This window comes from Oncorhynchus clarkii, chromosome 32, assembly GCF_045791955.1.
Source record: "Oncorhynchus clarkii lewisi isolate Uvic-CL-2024 chromosome 32, UVic_Ocla_1.0, whole genome shotgun sequence".
Taxonomy (NCBI): domain Eukaryota; kingdom Metazoa; phylum Chordata; class Actinopteri; order Salmoniformes; family Salmonidae; genus Oncorhynchus; species Oncorhynchus clarkii.
Window position 1 is genome coordinate 35,065,955 of NC_092178.1, and position 25,092 is coordinate 35,091,046.

Genomic DNA, 25,092 nt, shown 5'->3' on the forward strand with positions numbered 1-25,092 from the left:
AGCACAGGGCGCCAGTGGCGAATTTGCCAATCTTGGTGTTTTCTGGCAAATGCCAAACGTCCTGCACGGTGTTGGGCTGTAAGCACAACCCCCACCTGTGGACGTCGGGCCCTCATGGAGTCTGTTTCTGACCTTTTGAGCAGACACATGCACATTTGTGGCCTGCTGGAGATCATTTTGCAGGGCTCTGGCAGTGCTCCTCCTGCTCCTCCTTGCACAAAGGCAGAGGTAGCGGTCCTGCTGCTGGGTTGTTGCCCTCCTACGGCCTCCTCCACGTCTCCTGATGTACTGGCCTGTCTCCTGGTAGCACCTCCATGCTCTGGAGACTACACTGACAGACACAGCAAACCTTCTTGCCACATCTCGCATTGATGTTCCATCCTGGATGAGCTGTACTACCTGAGCCACTTGTGTGGGTTGTAGACTCCATCTCATGCTACCACTAGAGTGAAAGCACCGCCAGCATTCAAAAGTGACCAAAACATCAGACAGGAAGCATAGGAACTGAGAAGTGGTCTGTGGTCCCCACCTGCAGAACCACTCCTTTATTGGGGGTGTCTTGCTAAATGCCTATAATTTCCACCTGTTGTCTATTCCATTTGCACAACAGCATGTGAAATTTATTGTCAATCAGTGTTGCTTCTTAAGTGGACAGTTTGATTTCACAGAAGTGTGATTGACTTGCGAGTTACATTGTGTTGTTTAAGTGTTCCCTTTATTTTTTTGAGCAGTGTGTTGATTCTTGAAGAATATAACTTATAAATGCCTCATGAGCTTAGTTCAACTGTGGTACCCCATCAAAACCCCAAATACAAGATAATTTTACTCCAATGTTAGTAAACAATGTACATATAAACAAACACTGTATAGCCTCAAAACATAGTTGAAACAATATTTGTTTTGTGATGGTCAGTCTGCATCCATACCGGTCTATGAATTATTGTGGTTACATTTCTCCAGGCCCATCCCTCCGCTTTTTACCAAAACACACGGTCCGCTTTGTTATTGTTCCAAATAATGATTCTAGCTTTAATCTCATGACATTTCCCCTGTATAAAAGCAGTATAAAGATAAACATTTTTTTCAGGGTTACTCAGCTCAGCCACACTGGTTTTGCACGCAGTGAGGGCCTGCTCTTTTTTGCTCTCTCATCCTGCAATCTCTTCCTTCTTGTGCGCGGCGCCTACCACTTTAAGAATGGGCGAGAGAGGTTGGAAGTTTGAAAGCGCTGTTGGAATTTGACACCGACCTTACTCTCATCTCTCCGAGCTGCCGGGTACTTAAATGCCATGGCGCAGTGTTTAAATGTGTTCTTATGTCTCTTCAAAGCCGTCCGTCTGTTTTACTTTCTTTGTCTGTCCGCCTGTCTGTCCGTACCACTACTCCACACGTTGCGTGACTCAATGACAGGATGCCCGAAGTGAAAGTGAAAGTGAAATCATGTTCCCCTCTATTGTTATGACGGTTCACTAGTTACCACAGTCACAAGGTCAAAATGGTCTCTTATCGTAAAAAAAAATCATGAAAACAGACACTTGATTTTTTTGGTCCTAATTTAAGTATAGGCATAAGGTTAGCACTGCGGTTTGGATCAGGATTAGGTTTATCATTTGCAGAAATAGGCGGGGTTTATTACGTTGTGGCTGTGTTAACTAGTGACTACCGGGTTTCACAAACTGACATGGGCAAAGATTTGTTATAACTAATGCCGCGTTCAAGTGCTAGTCGGAACTAGGAAACTCAGGAATATCCTACTTGTAAATTGGTTGAGCGCTGCACGTGTATAACTACAACCATTTAGCAAATTTCTGAGTTTCCTAGTTCCAAACGCAGCATAAGTCATTGTTTATCTGTGACAGGTCTGTCTCGCTGAGGTCTGTCCTGCTCCCAACAGGATGTGATGTAATCACGATTCAGGCAGGTCAGGGCAAGGCACTGTCAATGATTACGGTGCTCTTATTTATGTAAAAGTTGTTGCTATGTTTTGGGGCGATGCCATCACCTTTTATTTTATTTTGGACTACATGACTTTACACAGATGAGCACACCATTTCATATAGAAGCCTTTTAGTTGCGCAGCCCTGGCAAATCAATTCTACTGGAAATCTACGCCATAGTCTAATTTTCTCTCGGTGTATTTGTTTATTTATTTGTCTGAAGTGTGGGGGTATTTTAAGTGCAGAAAAACCGACACCCTGTTTTGAGTAGTAACGTTGAAAGGCAGATAAATGGAAGAGGAAAACAAGGGAAGATGTGAGATGGGCGTCTTGTGTCTGTCTGAGTGTGTATGAACAGCAGGTTGACGTTTATTGTCACGAGTCTTGTCCTGGAGGCAGAACTGAACAATTTCCCCTTCGATAGGCCAGCTCTAAAGTCAAAATTGGCTATATTGTAATTTAAGGTTAGGGTTAGGTTTAGCAGTATGGTTGGGGTTAAGGTTAGAGTTAGGTTTAAAATCAAATGTTATGCCTTGTGGCTGTGCCAGCAAGTGACCACTACAGAGCTGCCTCCAGAAAAATATTAATGTCAAAAAACGCTGAACGAAGGAGGTTTTGTTTGGTGTTAGTGGATGACTGTAATATACAGTACAGTTGAAGTCGTACATACACCTCAGCCAAATACATTTACACTCTGTTTTTCACAATTCCTGACATTTAATCCTAGTAAAAATTCCCTGTCTTGGGTCAGTTAGGATCACTACTTTATTTTAAGAATGTGAAATGTCAGAATAATAGCAAAGATAATTATTTATTTCAGCTTGTATTTCTTTCATCACATTCAAAGTGAGATAGAAGTTTACATACACTCACTTAGTATTTGGTAGCATTGCCTTTAAATTGTTTAACATGGGTCAAACATTTCGGGTAGCCTTCCACAAGCTTCCCACAATAAGTTGGGTGAATTTTGGCTCATTCCTCCTGACAGAGCTGGGGTAACTGAGTCAGGTTTGTAGCCCTCCTTGCTCGTACACGCTTTTTCAGTTCTGCCCAGAAATGTTCTATAGTATTGAGGTCAGGGCTTTGTGATGGCCACTCCAATACCTTGACTTTGTTGTCCTTAAGCCATTTTGCCACAACTTTGGAAGTATGCTTGGGGTCATTGTCCATTTGGAAGACCCATTTGCGACCAAGCTTTAACTTCCTGATGTCTTGAGATGTTGCTTCAATATATCCACATAATTGTCCTCCCTCATGATGCCATCTATTTTAGGAAGTGCACCATTCCCACTTGCAGCAATGCACCCCCCACAACATGATGCTGCCACCCCTGTGCTTCACGTTTGGGATGATGTTCTTCGGCTTGCAAGCCTCCCCCTTTTTCCTCCAAACATAATGATGGTCATTATAGCCAAGCAGTTTTATTTTGTTTCATCAGACCAGAGGACATTTCTCCAAAAAGCACAATCTTTGTCCCCATATGCAGTTGCAAACCATAGTCTGGCATTTTTATGGCTGTTTTGGAGCAGTGGCTTCTTCCTTGCTGAGTGGCCTTTCAGGTTATGTCGATATAGGACTCGTTTTACTGTGGATATAGATACTTTTGTACCTGTTTCCTTCAGCATCTTCACAAGGTCCTTTGCTGTTGTTCTGGGATTGATTTACACTTTTTGCACCAAAGTTCATTAATCTCTAGGACACAGAACGCGTTTCCTTCCTGAGCAGTATGACGGCTGCGTGGTCCCATGGTGTTTATACTTACGTACTATTGTTTGTACAGATGAACATGGTACATTCAGGCGTTTGGAAATTGATCCCAATGATGAACCAGACTTGTGGAGGTCTACAATTTATTTTGAGGTCTTGGCTGATTTCTTTTGATTTTCCCATGATGTCAAGCAAAGGCAATGAGTTTGAAGGTAGGCCTTGAAATACATCCACAGGTACACCTCCAATTGACTAAAATGATGTAAATTAGCATATCAGAAGCTTCTAAAGCTATGACGTCATTTTCTGAAATGTTCCAAGCTGTATCAAGGCACAGTGTAAACTTCTGACCCACTGGAATTGTGATACAGTGAATTATCAGTGAAATAATCTGTTTGTAAACAATTGTTGGAAAAATTACTTGTCGTGCACAAAGCAGATGTCCTAACCGACTTGCCAAAACTATAGTTTGTTAACAATACATTTGTGTAGTGGTTGATAAACGGGTTTTAATGACTCCAACCTCAGTGTATGTAAACTTCCGACTTCAACTGTAACTGTATTTGTTGGATTGCTTACTACATGTTGGAGAGATAAAGGAGGATTTCTGTGTGTGGCTTTGTGACATACACGTGTCGCAGGAGTGTGACAGGGACCAGGTCTCAAAGTCCTTACGTGCTTACGCGTGTACTCATGTCTGGTCTTACGCGTGTACTCATGTCTGGTCTGTGGCACTGAGTTTTTGATGTGGCTCTCAAGAGATGCCACTCTTTGAATGTCAACACATTCTTGTCACATCCTTGGCCACACACACACACACACACACACGCGCACACACGCATACACACATTCGCGTACGCACTGCACTTGCTCACAAACATAACCCAACAACAACAAAAACGCCTGCACACACCATTGAGGTAGTTCAATTGAACGCCAGCTGGTGGAGTTGACCTGTACATTTCCAGAATTTCAGCAGATGTTTGTATTGCGCAAACAGAAACAACAAAGACATTAAGGGAAGGCAAACTGTCTCTCTCTCTCTCTCTCTCTTTCTCTCTCTCTCTCTCTCTCAACACAGTAGAGGTGGTGTGGACAGATCTGTGTTAGCCACACTACTTGCTTCCTGTGGTGTGTCTCATCCAGTGTCCTGACAGCTTCACTCACCTGTCTGTGTCCTCAGGGGTTGGCTATCCGCCCTCACCTCAAGCCTAAACACAGGCCCATCATGCTCGGCGGTCTCTCCACCCTGTCTGTCTCCTACCTTTCAGGAACTACAGCATTTTGCATTGTATTATGCATTTAGCATTGTATTATTTTTTCAATTGAATTGAAACTTTATTTAACGAGGCAAGTGATACATGGTTAGGATACGAAAGTGATATGTGGTTTTCACGCCTGGCCATCTTAAGATGAATGCACTAGCTGTGGGTCGCTCTGGATGGAAGCGTCTGCTGAATGGCTGAATTGTCATGTAAAAGTAATGGTATATATATATATATATATATAATACTATTCAGACCCCTTGACTTTTTACTTATTCTAAAATTAATTCAATTATTTTTGCCGCCTCATCAATCTACACACAATACCTAATAAAGACAAAGCAGAAACATTTTTGCACATTTCTATAAAATATATATATATATATATATATATATATATAATAATACAGTAATGCAGTGGGATACAGTACATCCTTTCATAGACCATGGTGTTGTTATTGATACAGTAGCTGTGTCATGATTAAAGAGAACAGGTTCTGATACAAATTCATCTGACTATTAGAAATTCAGCAAGTCATACCCAAAAGGAAATGATGTCACCAATCAACCTTATTCCCGATTGACACTCCTATAGGTAACTCCCCATTTTCCTAGACTGTCCTTATGACAACACAACCTACTTATAAAAATAACTCAACAATCCTGTCAACAATCCTCCACAGTTTCACTGCCAAATAACACAAATACACAGGTGATAAGCTCATTATTTTTTTCTTTTTTTTACATGATTACATTTTCTGACGCAGATTACTTTTCTGAGGTGACTCATATTTGCCATTTACTGTGCTTTCTATTGAAGTAGTGTGATAATACCTAAAGTAATTCCGTTTATGAGGTTAATGATTACTGTTTATGGCCTTGAGAGAGAGAGAGAGAGAGAGAGAGAGTGCATCACTCTTGTTGTTTAACTTCAAGGAGACGGAAGGATTTCTGACAGTGCCCCATCAAAACAACTATATACCACTCTTTCTTTCACATCCCACTGTCCTGCCTTCGTCCTCTCCATATTTCCTATCCTCCTCAGGTATTCATTCACCTGTTACCTAATGGAGCAGATGTTTTGGACCCCCCTGACTCTGGCAGACAGACAGATAGTCTCTCCTCAGGTGGTATGGAGAAACTACAGAGGCAGGCCAGTGACCACACACAACAACCCTGGGTGGTCCTCTCAACACTGGGAAAACATGAAGACATTTTGTTGTATAGAGAAATTAGCCTGTCAAGCAGACTGCTTCACTGTTTTTTCTGGTCAACAACAGCTGCTGCTTCTACTTCTTTTCAATAGTAGACTACTATTGATATGTTTGTTTTTCATATGTATAAGGCTTGAGGTGTAACGGCATTCCTCATCCTCTTCTGAGGAGGAGAAGCGAGCAGGATCGGAGGACCAAAGCGCAGCGTGGTAAGTGTTCATGATTTATTCAAAACGAACTGAACACTGAAATACAAAAAACGGTGTGAACAAAACGAAAACCGAAACAGTACCGTGTGGCCCAAACACTCACACGGAAACATACACCCACCACTCAAAAGTGAAACCCAGGCTACCTAAGTATGATTCTCAATCAGAATCAACTAACGACACCTGCCTCTGATTGAGAACCATACTAGGCTGAACTCAAAACCCCAACATAGAAAAACAAACAGACTGCCCACCCCAACTCATGCCCTGACCATACTAAATAAAGACAAAACAAAGGAAATAAAGGTCAGAATGTGACATGTGGTCCATGTTGCATGCTTCCAATACGATTGTGTCAAATTGAAACGTTGTTTGTGAAGCATGAAAAAGCAGACAAGATAATGTAAACAGTCAAACTTCTAGTTAAACATTATTTTAGCTATACGAGTGTATATTTTACACAAACTCTTTTTTTAAGCTTGGTGAGAGGCTATGAGCCTTCACAATTCACTGCTATTTTCTCTATTGTGGTTTCATAGATTAATTAGCTGAGGAGTAAAGATGGTTTTGTAATGTGGCGCATCCTTTGCGCATTGTGGAATGGAGTGACATAAAACAGGTTTTGAGGTTTCGGAAGTTCAGTCTGTCCAATCCGTAAAGCTGTGAAAACGATGAGGAGAATGAGGGAGGAAGGGGTCAGGGGTGAGAGGCATGCAGTCATACAGATGGTTCATTTTGGCCTCATTAGTGTTGCAGTGAAAAGCAAGTTTGTGTCCCAAATGGAACCCTACAGTGCATTACTTTTGACCGGGGCCCATAGGTCTCCGTTGAAAAGTAGGCTAGTGCACTATGTAGGGAATACACTCTTACAAAAAAAATAACCCTTTTTGGTTTCAAGTAGAACACTTTTGGGTTCCATGTAAAACCCTGTCACGCCCTGACCTTAGAGAGCCGTTTGATTTCTCTATTTGGTTAGGTCAGGGTGTGATGTGGGGTGGGCATTCTATGTTTTTTTTTCTATGTTTCTTTATTTCTATGTTTTGGCCGGGTATGGTTCTCAATCAGGGACAGCTGTCTATCGTTGTCTCTGATTGGGAATCATACTTAGGTAGCCCTTTTTCCCTCCTTTCAGTGTGGGTAGTTGTCGTTGTTAGTGGCACTATAGCCCTGTTAAGCTTCATGGTTGTTTTTCGTTTGTTGTTTTGTTGGCGACATTTTAAAAATAAAGGAGAATGTACGCTTACCACGCTGCGCTTTGGTCCACTTCTTTCGATGGCCGTGACAAACCTTTTCCACAGAGGGTTCTACATGCAACCCAAATGGGTTCTACCTGGGACCAAAGAGGATTCTCTTATGGGGACAGCCAAGGAACATTTTTCTAAGGGGGTGCCATTTGGGATGCACAGCCCAAGACAAATGAAGCTTGAAATAGTGGAACATGTTTTTGTATCAGTAATGCCCATTTATAAATGTAGATGGCAAGGATTTACAGAAAATACAGTACATTTTAAAGTACACTTATCTTTGCCAAACAAGCAAACAAAGTTTGACCCCAAACTTTAATGAGTGCGACGATGATGATGATGAGTATGAACTGTTGAAGGCAATTGTAGATTGCTGATATGATACATCAGTGGAGATGAAGACGAGCGCAATGAATCAGAGTATTGACGATGATGACAATGAAAACAACAGGGATAATGAACGACAATGACAGGAAGACTTAAGACTTAGCACGTAGGACAGCAACATCTCCCTATACATTACCTCACCACCGTACTGTAACTCTGTTAGCAAACTGATTGATCGATCAGTCAGCATGCATAAAGCCCTAACTGGCCTGCTGTAACTAAGGTGTGGTGAGGCTGGGTTTAGTGGGGAGGAAAGTGGACCCGGTCACAGACAGTTGCGTGGTTATGAAAGCAGCCAGAGCCAGACAGGCCGCTGAGACAGTGGTCCTCCCTCCCATCTGTGTTAGGCCATTAGCATATGGGCTAATGGGCTAACACATACAGTCAGGTAGCCTGCCAATTTGTACCGGGATTAGCCAGTCAGATTATAGAGAAGCCACGAGACAGCCTGAGAGGGAGAGGATGTAGTGGCTCCTGAAACAGGACTGGCTCTCGGTTCACTGCCAAGTTAAGGGATGATGTGGAGACCATGTTAGGGCACTGAAAAAGACACGAATAGATAACGAGAGAGGGAAAGAAAGAGCTCAGGGCATATATGCTGCGTCCACTCGTTACACTGTCAGTGAATTGCAAAACTCAAACACACACACACACACACTGTGAAGGGAGTTTGTGATCAGACTGACAAGGGATAATATGTGATTACATATTATATTGACTATTTTGATTATCATTGTGGTCATAAATTCAATATGAGATTTGACATTTTTCAATTGGACCTTTATTTAACCAGGCAGCTATACAGCACTCCTATCTGCAGAGCACCAACTGTCAGAGCAGCTCACAGATTACTGCACCTGTACATAGCCCACCTATAATTTAGCCCAAACAACTACCTCTTTCCCTACTGTATTTAATTTATTTATTTATTTTGCTCCTTTGCACCCCCATTATTTGTATACCTACTTTGCACATTCTCCCATTGCAAATCTACCATTCCAGTGTTTTACTTGCTATATTGTATCTACTTTGCCACCATGGCCTTTTTGCCTTTACCTCCCTTATCTCACCTCATTTGCTCACATCGTATATAGACTTGTTTATACTGTATTATTGACTGTATGTTTGTTTTACTCCATGTGTAACTCTGTGTCGTTGTATGTGTCGAACTGCTTTGCTTTATCTTGGCCAGGTCGCAATTGTAAATGAGAACTTGTTCTCAACTTGCCTACCTGGTTAAATAAAGGTGAATTTAAAAAATAAAGAATTAAAAGAGTCATCGTCTGGTCTACATTTGTAAGACCACGCACCGGTGCTGGCATTGCCTGATGACATTACAAGCAATACAAGTAATACAACAATGGTCTGCGATAGTATTGGTCTTGGGATCTAAGTATCATTCATCTTGGCAATCTACAGCTATCTCAGTTACAGTAGTTGGAGACAGCATGGCACAAGTTAATCCACTGACACTTTTACAATAGACCTGTATCTCTAACATTGCGATGGTGTGGCTAGGCTAAACTCAGGCTAAACTAGGCTAAACAGCACATAATTAATATCTGCTGTTTAGATCCAGGAACTTCTACCAGCACACTGTACATTGTATCACACTAGTGGCTGCCTTGTGGGACACTTCTAAGAGTGGTGTAAACTGGCTTTTAAGGAGGGGGCTGTCTTCAAAGAGACTGAGCTAAAGGGTATGATTGTAGGCTATGAATGTATCAGAGATGTACATTCTCTCAACTTTCTAACCATTTCTCAGTACAGAGGAAGTAGTGGTAGGAGGTGTTGCATGGTGTCTGTGCCCTCAGACTGCTAGCTCATGCTGGCTAATGTGACTGTTTTTGTTAACTGGCTAGCTTACACTACTGACACAATTTAGCTAACTTCCAGAATTCAAAACCATTCAATTTTTTGGTAGCTTAGGCAAGCACACGGTAACTAGCTATCTAACTTCACTTTTATGTGCATCATTCAATTTTAGTTTACTGGAATTAGCATGTTCAGTCTAGCCAACTTTCATTGTTTTTACTATTTTTATTCTGTTTTTGTTAGCTGGAGCATGCGCATGCTAATACTAGCTCCTTAACCTTTTACTGCTATCACATTTCAGGGAAGACCCAGAAGCAGTGTCGAAGTAACAAAAGTTTATTATTAGAACAGTGGCAGGCAAAACGACAGGTCAAGGGCAGGCATAGGTCAGTAATCTAGATCAGAGTCAAAAGGTACAGAACGGCGGGCAGTCTCAGGGCAGGCTGAGGTCAATAATCCAGGGCGGTGTGACAAGGTACAGAACGGCAGGTAGGCAGAATGGGCAAAACCAGGAAAACTAGGAAACAGGAACTATAGAAAAAAACAGGTGCAAGGGGACAAATGCTGGTCGGCTTGAAGGACAAAGCGAACAGAGAACACAGGTATAAAGGCACTGGGTGTAATGGGGAAGATGGGCGACACCTGGAGGGGGGTGGCGACAAGCACAAAGACAGGTGAAACAGATCAGGATGTGACAACCGCAGTGGGACAAATCACGGTCACACAGAGTGATTCTTGATAGTCTTAAAAACAAAAGTATACACCGCACAGACATGGTTATGGGCTTACAAAAAAGGAGACACCATGTCAGATATACCATGTCAGATATAGAGCTGACATTCATTAAATTTAGAGTTTGCATCCCAATATTACACTTTATATGCATCACAGAAGTCTGAAATGTAGCAAAACGTTTTGACATGCAAACACCAGATTTTCATTGTATTTTATTTTATTTTTTTAAACGTTATTAATTATGAAATCATAAAAAATATTATGAACGTTTCACCCATGAGGCCAAAGAGGGCGCTTTTGGTCATTGACTGCAGGAAATGGCTAGCTGGCTGTTTTTTTTCTATGTGACAAAACTATTTGATTTGTGTTAGCTTGGGACAGCACATGCTAGCTCATGCTAGCTACTGTCTTTATGTGTCAAAACCATTTTTTAGAAGTTGGGACATGCTGTCTGGTTTATTTTACTATAGGTCCCCATTATTTGATTTTTGGTAAGACTTGTCACCATGACAGTTGTAGCGTATGGGTGGTATTAGCACAAACCCAAACCCTGCACTAATTGGAAAACACAGGCTTTATCCACATGCCACCCACGTGCGGCCCAACTCCAAAACATCCCTGAGGGGTGTTCCACTGTCTGCATGGGCTAGGGGTTAACATGTGGGCTCATCTACTGGGGTGACCACCAAAGACCCTCAGAACAACTTTACCACAGATCCATCTGTTAGACAGGGAGGATTTGAGCCCAAATCCCATGGATCAATAAAAGTGTCTGCTAATTGAAAAAAATTGAAAAAAAGAACGTGAGAAGGAGGAGGGAAAGAGGAGGACAAACAAATAGAACACCCTGTGCTGATTCAGTCGTGTCTGGGCAGAGGACAAGCCCCAGACAGACACGCTCAGGGAGCAAACCAGGTGAAGTACAGGTGATGAGGTTTCCTGACTTCACACATCATTAAGTAACACAACATCTCTCTTAGTCCCTCCTCTCTCTCTCTCTCTCCCTCACCACTTATTTCTTGGCATTCTCCAGTCCAGTGTTAACGCAATTGGTTTCTCTGACCCCAATCCTCCCCACCTCCTCCTTCTCGTCCCTCGTCCTTCTAGCCATCATCATCACTTTGACCTAATTCTCGATATTTAATCTGCTTCTTCTCCTCTTTCGGACAGCAAATCACCCCCCTAATTGTCTTAATCCTGCTAGTCTTTAACTGCCCCTCTGGGCCCTACACGTGCTCTGCCGTGGGGATGGAAAAGAAACATGATAACTTCTCATCCTGTCAATTACAACTGATTCATAATACATGAAAATTGGACTGGCGTACTTTAGATCAAATGAGTAGCATATAAACACATTTTACTGGTGTTTTGATTGATTTAGTTATTTGAAAGGAATAGAAATTGGTAATAATATGGGAATATTTTTTATGTGGTGATAACATTTTAGGAAATATTTCAGCGGTGTATTTCATTTAATAAGTGAGATGACGTGAGAAAAGGAGGTGAGACATACCATTCAAATCATGCTCTTGGTACTAAAAACTAAAAATGGATTTTTAGCAGAAAAACTGATTGAAGAGAAAAACAGAAATACCGTACCAGCAAGGTGTGGAATAATACCTCCTGTCGCAATAATAAGGGGCCTCTAATGTATGTCATGTGTCTGTCAATCTCCCTGAAAAGCAACGATAGACCTAACCAGATATAAACACATTCAATACTCCCATGGCTGACTTGATGTGATCTCTAAAGGCAACACATCTGCACATTGTCCATTTCTACATGAGGATTTTATCGAGTACCACTCTGAGTTGAATTATGGCTTCAAATCTAGCGTTTCTGAGCCAAAGATATTAGCATTGACTACTAAGCAGATGATCACCAATGGAAAGGTTTGTGAGGGCTCCCGAGTGGCGCAGCGGGCTAAGGCACCGCATCTCAGTGCTAGAGGTGTCACTACAGACCCTGGTTTGATTCCAGGCTGTATCACAACCGGCTATGATTGGGAGTCCCATTGGGCGGTGCACAATTTGTTAGGGTTTGGCCGGGGTAGGCCGTCATTGTAAATAAGAATTTGTTCTTAACTGACTTGCCTAGTTAAATAAAATAACAATAAATAAAAAAGTTATTTGTGAAGCTACACATCTCCCTCCTTCCTCTTTGATAGTGTGTTACCTAGAGGTGTGAAGTTTACGGTGAGTTATTTTTGGTTGACACTGGTCTTATGTCGTCATTGGTGGGTAGAGACACTCCTAAGGAAGACTGAGTGAGCTCTCGCTTTTTCTTCCTTAAATGGTCAATTACTTGGTGTATGACTTTACAATCATAGAGCGGCATCTTTCAATCATAGAGCGGCATATCTCAAACGCTCGGCTATGAATACCCAACTGACATTTACTCCTGAGGTGTTGAACTGTTGTACACTCTATATCCACTGTGGTTCCCTTTCAGTCGGTCACTCAGTAGAACGACCAATCATATTCACCTGAGAAAAACTGAAATCACGCCCAACAGGCCACTGGATGTTGACCCTGCCCTCGGGAGCCCCGACCTCCTGGCTATATAACCAGGGCTCACATTAATTTCCTTAATACTTCACTTTTCAGCTCACCTGAAGGAAGTTTTTTTCAAGGACATTAAGACTACGAGATTGAGCTCTGAATTAGCTGTCTGTTAGTGGGGAGAGAGTACTCGTCCCCCTAGATGTTGCGAGTTTTGGGTCTAGGCGCCTGTTTTGGTGTTTTTGTGTCTAAAAAAAACCACGACTTTCTGCTCTGCTTGTGAAGCCAGTGGCAAGAGTCAGTTCAAAAAGGCTAACGAGCTGAGTTTGAACCCCCGACCGTGCCCTAGAGCACATGGTTTCAAATTGAAGGATACTCACTAGTGCCGTCCTGTTTGCCTGGGGTGGAAACACGCTTAGGAGGCTTTCTGCTCAGACCAGTTCGTGTGACCATTGTCTTCTACTTCCGTTTGGCGTCGGGCTGACTTTGTGAGTAAGATTTTTTTTTTTTGAGTTGCTGTGCGTTTTGTTGCCAACCTGTTTTGCTACCTGACAAATTTACATTTTTACTTTTTAATTACCGTTTATATTTTTGTTTTTTCCTCCTCAACTTTTTCACTCCGGACGCTTTATCTGGACGTGGTTCGTCAGGACCTCCAACAGCCGAAGCTAAGTAGTAACATTAACATGATGCCTTCTAATTGCAGTCGCTGTACTCGCCTTACGGCGAGGATAGCTGTGCTACAAGCCCAGCTTCAGACGCAATCGCTAGGCAAGGGTAATTTCAGTGTAGGAAAGGATGAAACCGCGTCTGTGCCACCAGTAAGTACAGATAGTAGTATAAATCCCCTGGCACAGTCCCCGCAGCCGGACAACTTTCTCACGGTTTCTGGAAGGACGGTGTTGCTCATTCAGCCGACAGAAACTTTCAACCGGTTTTCTTCAACCGGTTTTCCCCATTAAGCAGCGGGTCGGAGTCAGAGGCCGAGTCTTCTCTGGTCTCTACTCCTCCCGTTACGGGGTCTGAGACGCTGAAGCTTCCCACCATTAGCTCTGACAAATTGAAAACTCTAGTCATTGGCGACTCCATTACCCGCAGTATTAGACTTAAAACGAATCATCCAGCGATCATACACTGTTTACCGGGGGGCAGGGCTACCGACGTTAAGGCTAATCTGAAGATGGTGCTGGCTAAAGCTAAAACTGGCGAGTGTAGAGAGTATAGAGATATTGTTATCCACGTCGGCACCAACGATGTTAGGATGAAACAGTCAGAGATCACCAAGCGCAACATAGCTTCTGCGTGTAAATCAGCTAGAAAGATGTGTCGGCATCGAGTAATTGTCTCTGGCCCCCTCCCAGTTAGGGGGAGTGATGAGCTCTACAGCAGAGTCTCACAACTCAATCGCTGGTTGAAAACTGTTTTCTGCCCCTCCCAATAGATAGAATTTGTAGATAATTGGCCCTCTTTCTGGGACTCACCCACAAACAGGACCAAGCCTGACCTGCTGAGGAGTGACGGACTCCATCCTAGCTGGAGGGGTGCTCTCATTTTATCTACCAACATAGACAGGGCTCTAACTCCTCTAGCTCCACAATGAAATAGGGTGCAGGCCAGGCAGCAGGCTGTTAGCCAGCCTGCCAGCATAGTGGAGTCTGCCACTAGCACAGTCAGTGTAGTCAGCTCAGCTATCACCATTGAGACCGTGTCTGTGCCTCGACCTAGGTTGGGCAAAACTAAACATGGCGGTGTTCGCCTTAGCAATCTCACTAGGATAAAGACCACCTCCATTCCTGTCATTATTGAAAGAGATCATGATACCTCACATCTCAAAATAGGGCTACTTAATGTTAGATCCCTTACTTCAAAGGCAATTATAGTCAATGAACTAATCACTGATCATAATCTTGATGTGATTGGCCTGACTGAAACATGGCTTAAGCCTGATGAATTTACTGTGTTAAATGAGGCCTCACCTCCTGGCTACACTAGTGACCATATCCCCCGTGCATCCCGCAAAGGCGGAGGTGTTGCTAACATTTACGATAGCAAATTTCAATTTACAAAAAAAAAAAGACGTTTTCGTCTTTTGAGCTTCTAGTCATGAAATCTATGCAGCCTACTCAATCACTTTTTATAGCCAGGCCTCCTGGGCCATATACAGCGTTCCTCACTGAGTTCCCTGAATTCCTATCGGACCTTGTAGTCATAGCAGATAATATTCTAATCTTTGGTGATTTTAATATTCACATGGAAAAGTCCACAGACCCACTCCAAAAGGCTTTCGGAGCCATCATCGACTCAGTGGGTTTTGTCCAACATGTCTCTGGACCCACTCACTGTCACAGTCATACGCTGGACCTAGTTTTGTCCCATGGAATAAATGTTGTGGATCTTAATGTTTTTCCTCATAATCCTGGACTATCGGACCACCATTTTATTACGTTTGCAATTGCAACAAATAATCTGCTCAGACCCCAACCAAGGATCATCAAAAGTCGTGGAATAAATTCACAGACAACACAAAGATTCTTTGATGTCCTTCCAGATTCCCTCTGTCTACCCAAGGACGCCAGAGGACAAAAATCAGTTAACCACCTAACTGAGGAACTCAATTTAACCTTGCGCAATACCCTAGATGCAGTTGCACCCCTAAAAACTAAAAACATTTCTCATAAGAAACTAGCTCCCTGGTACACAGAAAATACCCGAGCTTTGAAGCAAGCTTCCAGAAAATTGGAACGGAAATGGCGCCACACCAAACTGGAAGTCTTCCGACTAGCTTGGAAAGACAGTACTGTGCAGTACCGAAGAGCCCTTACTGCTGCTCGATCATCCTATTTTTCTAACTTAATTGAGGAAAATAAGAACAATCCGAAATTCCTTTTTGATACTGTCGCAAAGCTAACTAAAAAGCAGCATTCCCCAAGAGAGGATGACTTTCACTTTAGCAGTGATAAATTCATGAACTTCTTTGAGGAAAAGATTATGATTATTAGAAAGCAAATTACGGACTCTTCCTTAAATCTGCATATTCCTTCAAAGCTCAGTTGTCCTGAGTCTGCACAACTCTGCCAGGACCTAGGATCAAGAGAGACGCTCAAGTGTTTTAGTACTATATCTCTTGACACAATGATGAAAATAATCATGGCCTCTAAACCTTCAAGCTGCATACTGGACCCTATTCCAACTAAACTACTGAAAGAGCTGCTTCCTGTGCTTGGCCCTCCTATGTTGAACATAATAAACGGCTCTCTATCCACCGGATGTGTACCTAACTCACTAAAAGTGGCAGTAATAAAGCCTCTCTTGAAAAAGCCAAACCTTGACCCAGAAAATATAAAAAACTATCGGCCTAAATCGAATCTTCCATTCCTTTCAAAAATTTTAGAAAAGGCTGTTGCGCAACAACTCACTTCCTTCCTGAAGACAAACAATGTATACGAAATGCTTCAGTCTGGTTTTAGACCCCATCATAGCACTGACACGGCACTTGTGAAGGTGGTAAATGACATTTTAATGGCATCGGACCGAGGCTCTGCATCTGTCCTCGTGCTCCTAGACCTTAGTGCTGCTTTTGATACCATCGATCACCACATTCTTTTGGAGAGATTGGAAACCCAAATTGGTCTACACGGACAAGTTCTGGCCTGGTTTAGATCTTATCTGTCGGAAAGATATCAGTTTGTCTCTGTGAATAGTTTGTCCTCTGACCAATCAACTGTAAATTTCGGTGTTCCTCAAGGTTCCGTTTTAGGACCACTATTGTTTTCACTATATATTTTACCTCTTGGGGATGTTATTCGAAAACATAATGTTAACTTTCACTGCTATGCGGATGACACACAGCTGTACATTTCAATTAAACATGGTGAAGCCCCAAAATTGCCCTTGCTAGAAGAATGTGTTTCAGACATAAGGAAGTGGATGGCTGCAAACTTTCTACTTTTAAACTCGGACAAAACAGAGATGCTTGTTCTAGGTCCCAAGAAACAAAGAGATCTTCTGTTTAATCCGACAATTAATCTTAATGGTTTTACAGTCGTCTCAAATAAAACTGTGAAGGACCTCGGCGTTACTCTGGACCCTGATCTCTCTTTTGAAGAACATATCAAGACCATTTCAAGGACAGCTTTTTTCCATCTACGTAACATTGCAAAAATCAGAAACTTTCTGTCCAAAAATGATGCAGAAAAATTAATCCATGCTTTTGTCACTTCTAGGTTAGACTACTGCAATGCTCTACTTTCCGGCTACCCGGATAAAGCACTAAATAAACCTCAGTTAGTGCTAAATACGGCTGCTAGAATCCTGACTAGAACCAAAAAATTTGATCATATTACTCCAGTGCTAGCCTCTCTACACTGGCTTCCTGTCAAAGCAAGGGCTGATTTCAAGGTTTTACTGCTAACCTACAAAGCATTACATGGGCTTGCTCCTACCTATCTCTCTGATTTGGTCCTGCCGTACATACCTACACGTACGCTACGGTCACAAGACGCAGGCCTCCTAATTGTCCCTAGAATTTCTAAGCAAACAGCTGGAGGCAGGGCTTTCTCCTATAGAGCTCCATTTTTATGGAACGGTCTGCCTACCCATGTCAGAGACGCAAACTCGGTCTCAACCTTTAACTCTCTACTGAAGACTCATCTCTTCAGTGGGTCATATGATTGAGTGTAGTCTGGCCCAGGAGTGGGAGGGTGAACGGAAAGGCTCTGGAGCAACGAACCGCCCTTGCTGTCTCTGCCTGGCTGGTTCCCCTCTTTCCACTGGGATTCTCTGCCTCTAACCCTATTACAGGGGCTGAGTCACTGGCTTACTGGGGCTCTCTCATGCCGTCCCTGGAGGGGGTGCGTCACCTGAGTGGGTTGAGTCACTGATGTGGTCATCCTGTCTGGGTTGGCGCCCCCCCTTGGGTTGTGCCGTGGCGGAGGTCTTTGTGGGCTATACTCAGCCTTGTCTCAGGATGGTAAGTTGGTGGTTGAAGATATCCCTCTAGTGGTGTGGGGGCTGTGCTTTGGCAAAGTGGGTGGGGTTATATCCTTCCTGTTTGGCCCTGTCCGGGGGTGTCCTCGGAGTGGGCCACAGTGTCTCCTGACCCCTCCTGTCTCAGCCTCCAGTATTTATGCTGCAGTAGTAGTTTATGTGTCGGGGGGCTAGGGTCAGTTTGTTATATCTGGAGTACTTCTCCTGTCCTATTCGGTGTCCTGTGTGAATCTAGGTGTGCGTTCTCTAATTCTCTCCTTCTCTCTTTCTCTCTCTCGGAGGACCTGAGCCCTAGGACCATGCCCCAGGACTACCTGACATGATGACTCCTTGCTGTCCCCAGTCCACCTGGCTGTGCTGCTGCTCCAGTTTCAACTGTTCTGCCTTAATATTATTTGATCATGCTGGTCATTTATGAACATTTGAACATCTTGGCCATGTTCTGTTATAATCTCCACCCGGCACAGCCAGAAGAGGACTGGCCATCCCACATATGCTCTCTCTAATTCTCTCTTTCTTTCTCTCTCTCGGAGGACCTGAGCCCTAGGACCATGCCCCAGGAATACATGACATGATGACTCCTTGCTGTCCCCAGTCCACCTGACTGTGCTGCTGCTCCAGTTTCAACTGTTCTGCCTTATTATTATTCGACCATGCTGGTCATTTATGAACATTTGAACATCTTGACCATGTTTTGTTATAATCTCCACCGGCACAGCCAGAAGAGGACTGGCCACCCCACATAGCCTGGTTCCTCTCTAGGTTTCTTCCTAGGTTTTGGCCTTTCTAGGGAGTTTTTCCTAGCCACCGTGCTTCTACACCTGCATTGCTTGCTGTTTGGGGTTTTAGGCTGGGTTTCTGTACAGCACTTTGAGATATCAGCTGATGTACGAAGGGCTATATAAATACATTTGATTTGATTTGATTTGATTTGATTGGGGCTGCTGGCAAAGGGTCTTTGGATGAAACTACCTCGAATGGGTTTGTCTGAGGTCGGAAGAGGGCATCAGCGGTGGTCGGAGTTGATATGGGAGTCATCCCAGCCGAGTGAGGTTCATTCCGGTTTCTCTGTTCAGAGTCCGGATTCCCTGGTTGACTCTGGAGGGTTTTCAGTGTGAATCGGATGACATCAGTCCGGGGCAGCCTAATGTCCCTGCCATGGATTTGACGGCGGAGAGTGAATCATTGGTGGTCAATGCACCTTTGATGGAGCTGTGTCGTATGGTGGCATATCACCTGAGGGTGGATTGGCTGTCTTCTCCCCCGTATCATCCCGGATCACTCAACGTAGATGCTGCTATACTTTCCAGGGGGGGGGGGGGGGGGGTGTCCTATCTCTGTGGAGTAGAAACTGCATCCTTCGGTGGTTGCCCATATACGGGACCGGTTCGGCAGGGCCGACGTCGATCTTTACACATCTCAAGAAAACACGCATTGCCAACTGTTCTTCTCAAAAAAGGTATCTGGGAGCTCCTTTGGGAATGTATGCTTTGGCGTATCAGTGACCTCTGACCCTGCTCTATGCGTTTCCTCCGGTGGACCTGATTCAGGCCACTGTGGAGAGGTTCCATCAGCAGGGTCTGTTGTTGATTCTGGGGGCTCCCCATTTGACACAGACAACCCGGGTTCCCAGAGATCATCCGTCTGTTGCGAGGGACCCTGTGGATATGGACCCAGATATGGATCTGTGGGTTTTGCCCCTGAAAGGTTGAATTTGACGGCTAGGGAATTACCCTCGAACGTGATTACATCTATACAGTCGGCGCATGCTCCATCTACGAGAGGGTTGTGTACAGATAAGTAGCGCACGTTTGAGATTTGGTGTCAGATTAAAGGAGTTTCTTCTTTTCAGAGCTCTTTGGTGGACATTTTGATGTTCACACAAGAGTTTTTTTGAGCAGGGCCTTCCTTTTTCAAGATTAAAGTTGATATGGCAGCCATCTTGACGTGTCATGTCGGGATTGACGTCTCCACCCCAGGGTCTGATCCATTGGTGGTTACATCCTAATTCAGCTTTTGCATCCAAGGTCATACCTATGTTTACCTATGTCTTATAGGTCCCCCCCGGCCTTCGATCTGTTCCCGGTCTCACCTCCTCCGTTTGCTTTCAGTGTACAACGGAGGTTGCATGGCCAGTGTCAGGTGCGCGCTTTGCCCACGTACAGTGTTTTCGTAAAGTTTTCAGACCACTTCACTTATTACACATTTTGTTACGTTACAGCCTTATTCGAAAATGGATTAAATAAGAAATGTTCCTCATCAATCTACACGCAATACCCCATAATGACAAAGCGAAAACAGGTTTTTAGAAATGTTTGCAAAATAAAGCAGAAATACCTTATTTACATAACTATTCAGTATTATCATCAGTATTACTGAGACTCGAAATTGAGGTGCATCCTGTTTCCATTGAGAATCCTTGAGATGTTTCTACAATTGATTGGAGTCCACCTGTGGTAAATTCAATTGATTGGACATGATTTGGAAAGGAAACCCCTGTCTATATAAGGTCCCACAGTTGACAGTGTATGTCAGAGCAAAAACCAAGCCATGAGGTTGAAGGAATTGTCCACAGAGCTCCGAGACAGGGTTGTGTCGAGGCACAGATCTTTTTAAAAATTTTATTTAAGTAAGCAAGTCAGTTAAGAACAAATTCTTATTAACAATGACAGCCTAACCCGGACGACGCTGGGCCAATTGTGAGCCACCCTATGGGACTCCCAATCACGGCCGGTTGTGATACAGCCTTGAATCAAACCAGGGTCTGTAGTGAAGCCTCTACCACTGAGATGCAGTGCCTTAGACCACTGCATCACTTGGGAGCCCAAGATTTGGGGAAGGTTACAAAAAAATGTCTGCAGCACTGAAGGTCCCCAAGAACACAGTGGCCTCCATCATTCTTAAATGGAACAGGTTTGGAACCGCCAAGAGAGAGCTGGTCGCCCTGCCAAACTAAGCAATCGGGGGATAAGGGCCTTGGTCAGGGAGGTGACAAAGAACCCGATGGTCACTCTGACAGAGTTCATCTGTGGAGATGGGAGAACCTTCCAGCAGGACAACCTCCTTCCAGAAGGAGGTGGCAGCATCATGCTGTGGGGATGTTTTTCAGTGGCAAGGACTGGGAGGAGAAAGATGAACAGAGCAAAGTACAGGGAGATCCTTGATGAAAACCTGTTCCAGAGCTCTCAGGACCTCAGACTGGGGTGAAGGTTCACCTTCCAACAGGACAACGATCCTAAGCACACAGCCAAGACAACGCAAGCGTGGCTTTGGGACAAGTCTCTGAATGTCCTTGAGTGGCCCAGCCAGATTACAGATTTGAACCCTTTCAAACATCTCTGGATAGACCTGAAAATAGCTGTGCAGCGACGCTCCCCATCCAACCTGACAGAGCTTGAGAGGATCTGCAGAGAAGAATGGGAAAAACTCCCCAAATACAGGTGTGCCAAGCTTGTAGAGTCATACCCAAAAATATTTGAGTCTGGAATTGCTGCCAAAGGTGCTTCAACAAAGTACTGAGTAAAGGGTCTGAATACTTTTGTAAATGTGATATTTCAGTTTTTTATTTGCAATTTGCAAATATTTCTAGAAACCTGTTTTTTTGCCTTGTCATTATGGGGTATTCTATGTGTAGATTGAGGGGGGGAAATTATTTAATCCATTTTAGAATAAGGCTGTAATGTAACAAAATGTGGGAAAAGTCAAGGGTTCTGAATAGTTTCTGAAATGTTTCTGGAAAAAAAGAAGTAGAGGAATAGGGATTGAGGGAAGTAGGGGAAAACGAGGAGGCATTGAAGAGGGGTATATTTTAGACAGGGTTCTCGTTTGCCCATTAATCAGTTTACTAATGTGCCCATTTGGTTTCTTTAGTACAATACTGACATATTACCAAGACCCCCCCCCCCCAATGTGATAGTCATAACCTCTAACATGGTCACTAGCTCACTTCACTTTCATTCTTACAGAGAGCCACACATGATTAGGAACTAGCTATTTGTTTATTGTAGCAACAAATAAATCCCTTTGCCATGTTACGAGTACTGCCCATCTAATGTCATCTGCTGTGTTATACAGTGTAATCAACAAGCAGATAAATTCACCTGAAACTCTTGAAGGTTTTTATGATATTTTGACATGATTTAAACATGACAACTGCCCATATGCAGACTAAACGTTCCTTCCATTTATTGACTCATGAAGCATGTTAGAAAATTGTATCTTAAGATGACAGTGAGTCTACAAAACATTAGGAACACCTTCATAACATTAAGTTGCACACCACAGTTGTGTCAAGTTGCCTGGATGCCGGACCATTCTTTGTATTTTTTTATTTGTTTTTATTTTTTTGAATTTTACCCCTTTTTCTCCCCAATTTCGTAGTATCCAATTGTTGTAGTAGCTACTATCTTGTCTCATCGCTACAACTCCCGTACGGGCTCGGGAGAGACGAAGGTTGAAAGTCATGCGTCCTCCGATACACAACCAACCAAGCCGCTGCTTCTTTAACACAGCGCACATCCAACCCGGAAGCCAGCCGCACCAATGCGCCGGAGGAAACACCGTGCACCTGACCACCTTGGCTAGCGTACACTGCGCCCAGCCCGCCACAGGAGTCGCTGGTGCGCGATGAGACAAGGACACCCCTACCGACCAAGCCCTCCCTAACCCGGGCGACGCTAGGCCAATTGTGCGTCGCCCCACGGACCTCCGGGTCGCGGCCGGTTACGACAGAGCCTGGGCGCGAACCCAGGACTCTGATGGCACAGCTGGCGCTGCAGTACAGCGCGATGCCGGACCATTCTTGACGCACACAGGAAACTGTTGAGTGTGAAAAACCCAGCAGCGTTGCAGTTCTTGACACACTCAAACCGATGCGCCTGGCAACGACTACCATACCCTTTTCAAAGGCACCCTGTGAATGGCACACATACACAATCCATGTCTCGAGACTTAAAAGTCCTTGTTTAACCTGTCTCCTCCACTTCCTCTACACTGATTGAAGTGGATTGAACAAGTGACATGAAGGGATAATAGTTTCACCTGGACTCACCTGGTCAGTCTATGTCATGGAAAGAGCAGTTATTCCTAATGTTTTGTACACTCAGTGTATGTTATTATGCTGGTGCGGTGGCAGGTGGCCACCACACTGGCAAAGTGATCTGATAAATTGATAAAACACAAAGGGAGACATGAAAGAGGAGGGAATGGCTCGTTTTCCAAGTCGTCCTACATTCATGTGAACCTCGCTGACATGCTGCCTCTAGTTCAGCTAAAGCATTATCTGTGTCTGTGGGTGTATTTTGGTATGTCTGTGCTGTTTCTGGGAATTCTTGGTGTGCTTTACGCAACAGTGTGTCTCTCATTGAGTGTGTATAAGTGCTTATCATTTTGTAAATGGGGGGGGGGGGGGTGACCCGTGGATGAACTTGCCTCCATGCTGTGGCCCTTCTGGAGGTCCTGAATAGTTAGAGTTGAGACGGTGAGGGGGGTGAACGGGGGCATGGGTTGGGTTGGTGAGGTGGGGGCTAGTTTTTGAGGAGGTTAGGGGTTAGATGGATAATGAATGGGATTCATTTAAGAGTTACACGTGAATTGCCTTCCGTGGGTGTTTGGAGCGTCTGGGCTGGGGGCAGGTGTACCCCCAATGCCCATAGTCCCCTAAACTTTACTGTATAACAAGTTCAGTCGTGATGAATTCCATTTAAATGTTTTGCCAAAGCAGATAAAGAGGCTACTCTCCCACGTGCATCTTTTGTCTCTGTTAGACACAACCTTGCAAGTCCAGTAAGATACTAGATTTTCATTAACTGTTAGTCAGGTGCAAATTAGTGAAACATCCGTCTGGCTAAAAATGGGACATAAGTGGTACTGTATGATTCTCTAACTGTTGTCTTTCACCTGCTTCAAACTGTCTGCGTGGGCGACCACAGCTTCCTCCCTTCCTCCCCCCTTCCTCAAGCCCAGTTCTTAGGAGGTAGGCAACGCTGCTGATCCTGGAAAAGTGCAACTGGAGCATCACCCCGGACAGGAGAGGGGAGGAGGGGAGAGAGAAAGAGAGGGAGATCAGCCAAGCATCACGCCGAGCCTCCCTGTCCTGAGCCTCATCTCAGACAGTCTGCTTATTACAGAAATTAGCCGCCGGGGGAAAGAAGCTTAGAGAAATTTAGGGTCCCCCCCAACTCCCTCATACACACGCACCAGTGAAGCGCCCAGCACTCCTCGAATAGAAGTTCGCCAGATGGCAGCCAATTTAGCTACCGTTTCACTGGGCAAGTTAGGAACAGGTGGTGCTAGACAGACAGACAGACACACAGTGACATGCAGGACAAAGAAACATACATAAATATACTGTATATACTTCTAGTGAAGTCAACTAAATGCTACCCAACGCAAGCAGAGAAATGCTTTAGAAATATATGGACATAATATGCACACATGCCCCGAACCCCAACACAACACTCATAAGCAAGACAAAGGGTGTTCCGCCTTTCTCTCGCACTGTAAATACATCAGTGGCCTACAGCCCAAGCTCCATCCATGTGCATGCGTAGGAAGACCTACGTGGAGGAGTTAATTATCCTGACTCTCACCCTAGAGGATATGTTGCACTGATCCCATGGGAATTCATGAAGCCTAGGAGGTCTTATTGAGTGATTGTATGACATGTTGACCATTGACACTAACAACCACCTGAACACCGTTTTTTCTTCTTCTTCATTTCCCCATGCATATTGACCAACATTTCTGGGATTCTGAAATATTTTGGGGGGGGAGGTTCTTAATTGATTCTGTTTCTCACCGTGAACCATCTGTGTTATCAATTTGCTTAAAGTGATTCTAGCACTCTGTAGTGAATTGTTAGACTTGCTATGAGACATGCTATAGGCGTATATCCTATACAAGTACTACTAACACTTAATAACACTGGTGGTTCATAGAAAGTAGAGCCCAACCTATATGTTTTCTTTGGGGTCCGACAATGATTAATATTTTTTGTGGGACAAAACTTACCGATACCGCCTCCCGAGTAGCACAGCACAGCTGTGTCACTACAGATCCTGGTGTGATTCCAGGCTGTGTGGCAGCTGGCCG

At 43.9% G+C, this 25,092-nt stretch overlaps 2 protein-coding genes across 2 annotated transcripts in view; one reads left to right on the plus strand and one right to left on the minus strand.

The window, feature by feature from the left end:
* LOC139391783 (prolyl endopeptidase-like) overlaps positions 1-3,801 on the minus strand; it is a 34,573-nt gene extending 30,772 nt beyond the window's left edge. The window contains exon 1 of the mRNA XM_071139329.1: positions 1,250-3,801. Coding sequence (XP_070995430.1) covers positions 1,250-1,291 — 42 coding nt within the window. The 5' untranslated portion in view covers positions 1,292-3,801. The remainder of the gene's footprint in view (positions 1-1,249) is intronic.
* The window catches only part of LOC139391961 (uncharacterized), a 590,779-nt gene that overhangs the window by 452,511 nt on the left and 113,176 nt on the right, over positions 1-25,092 (plus strand). The gene's annotated exons all lie outside the window — the stretch shown is intronic.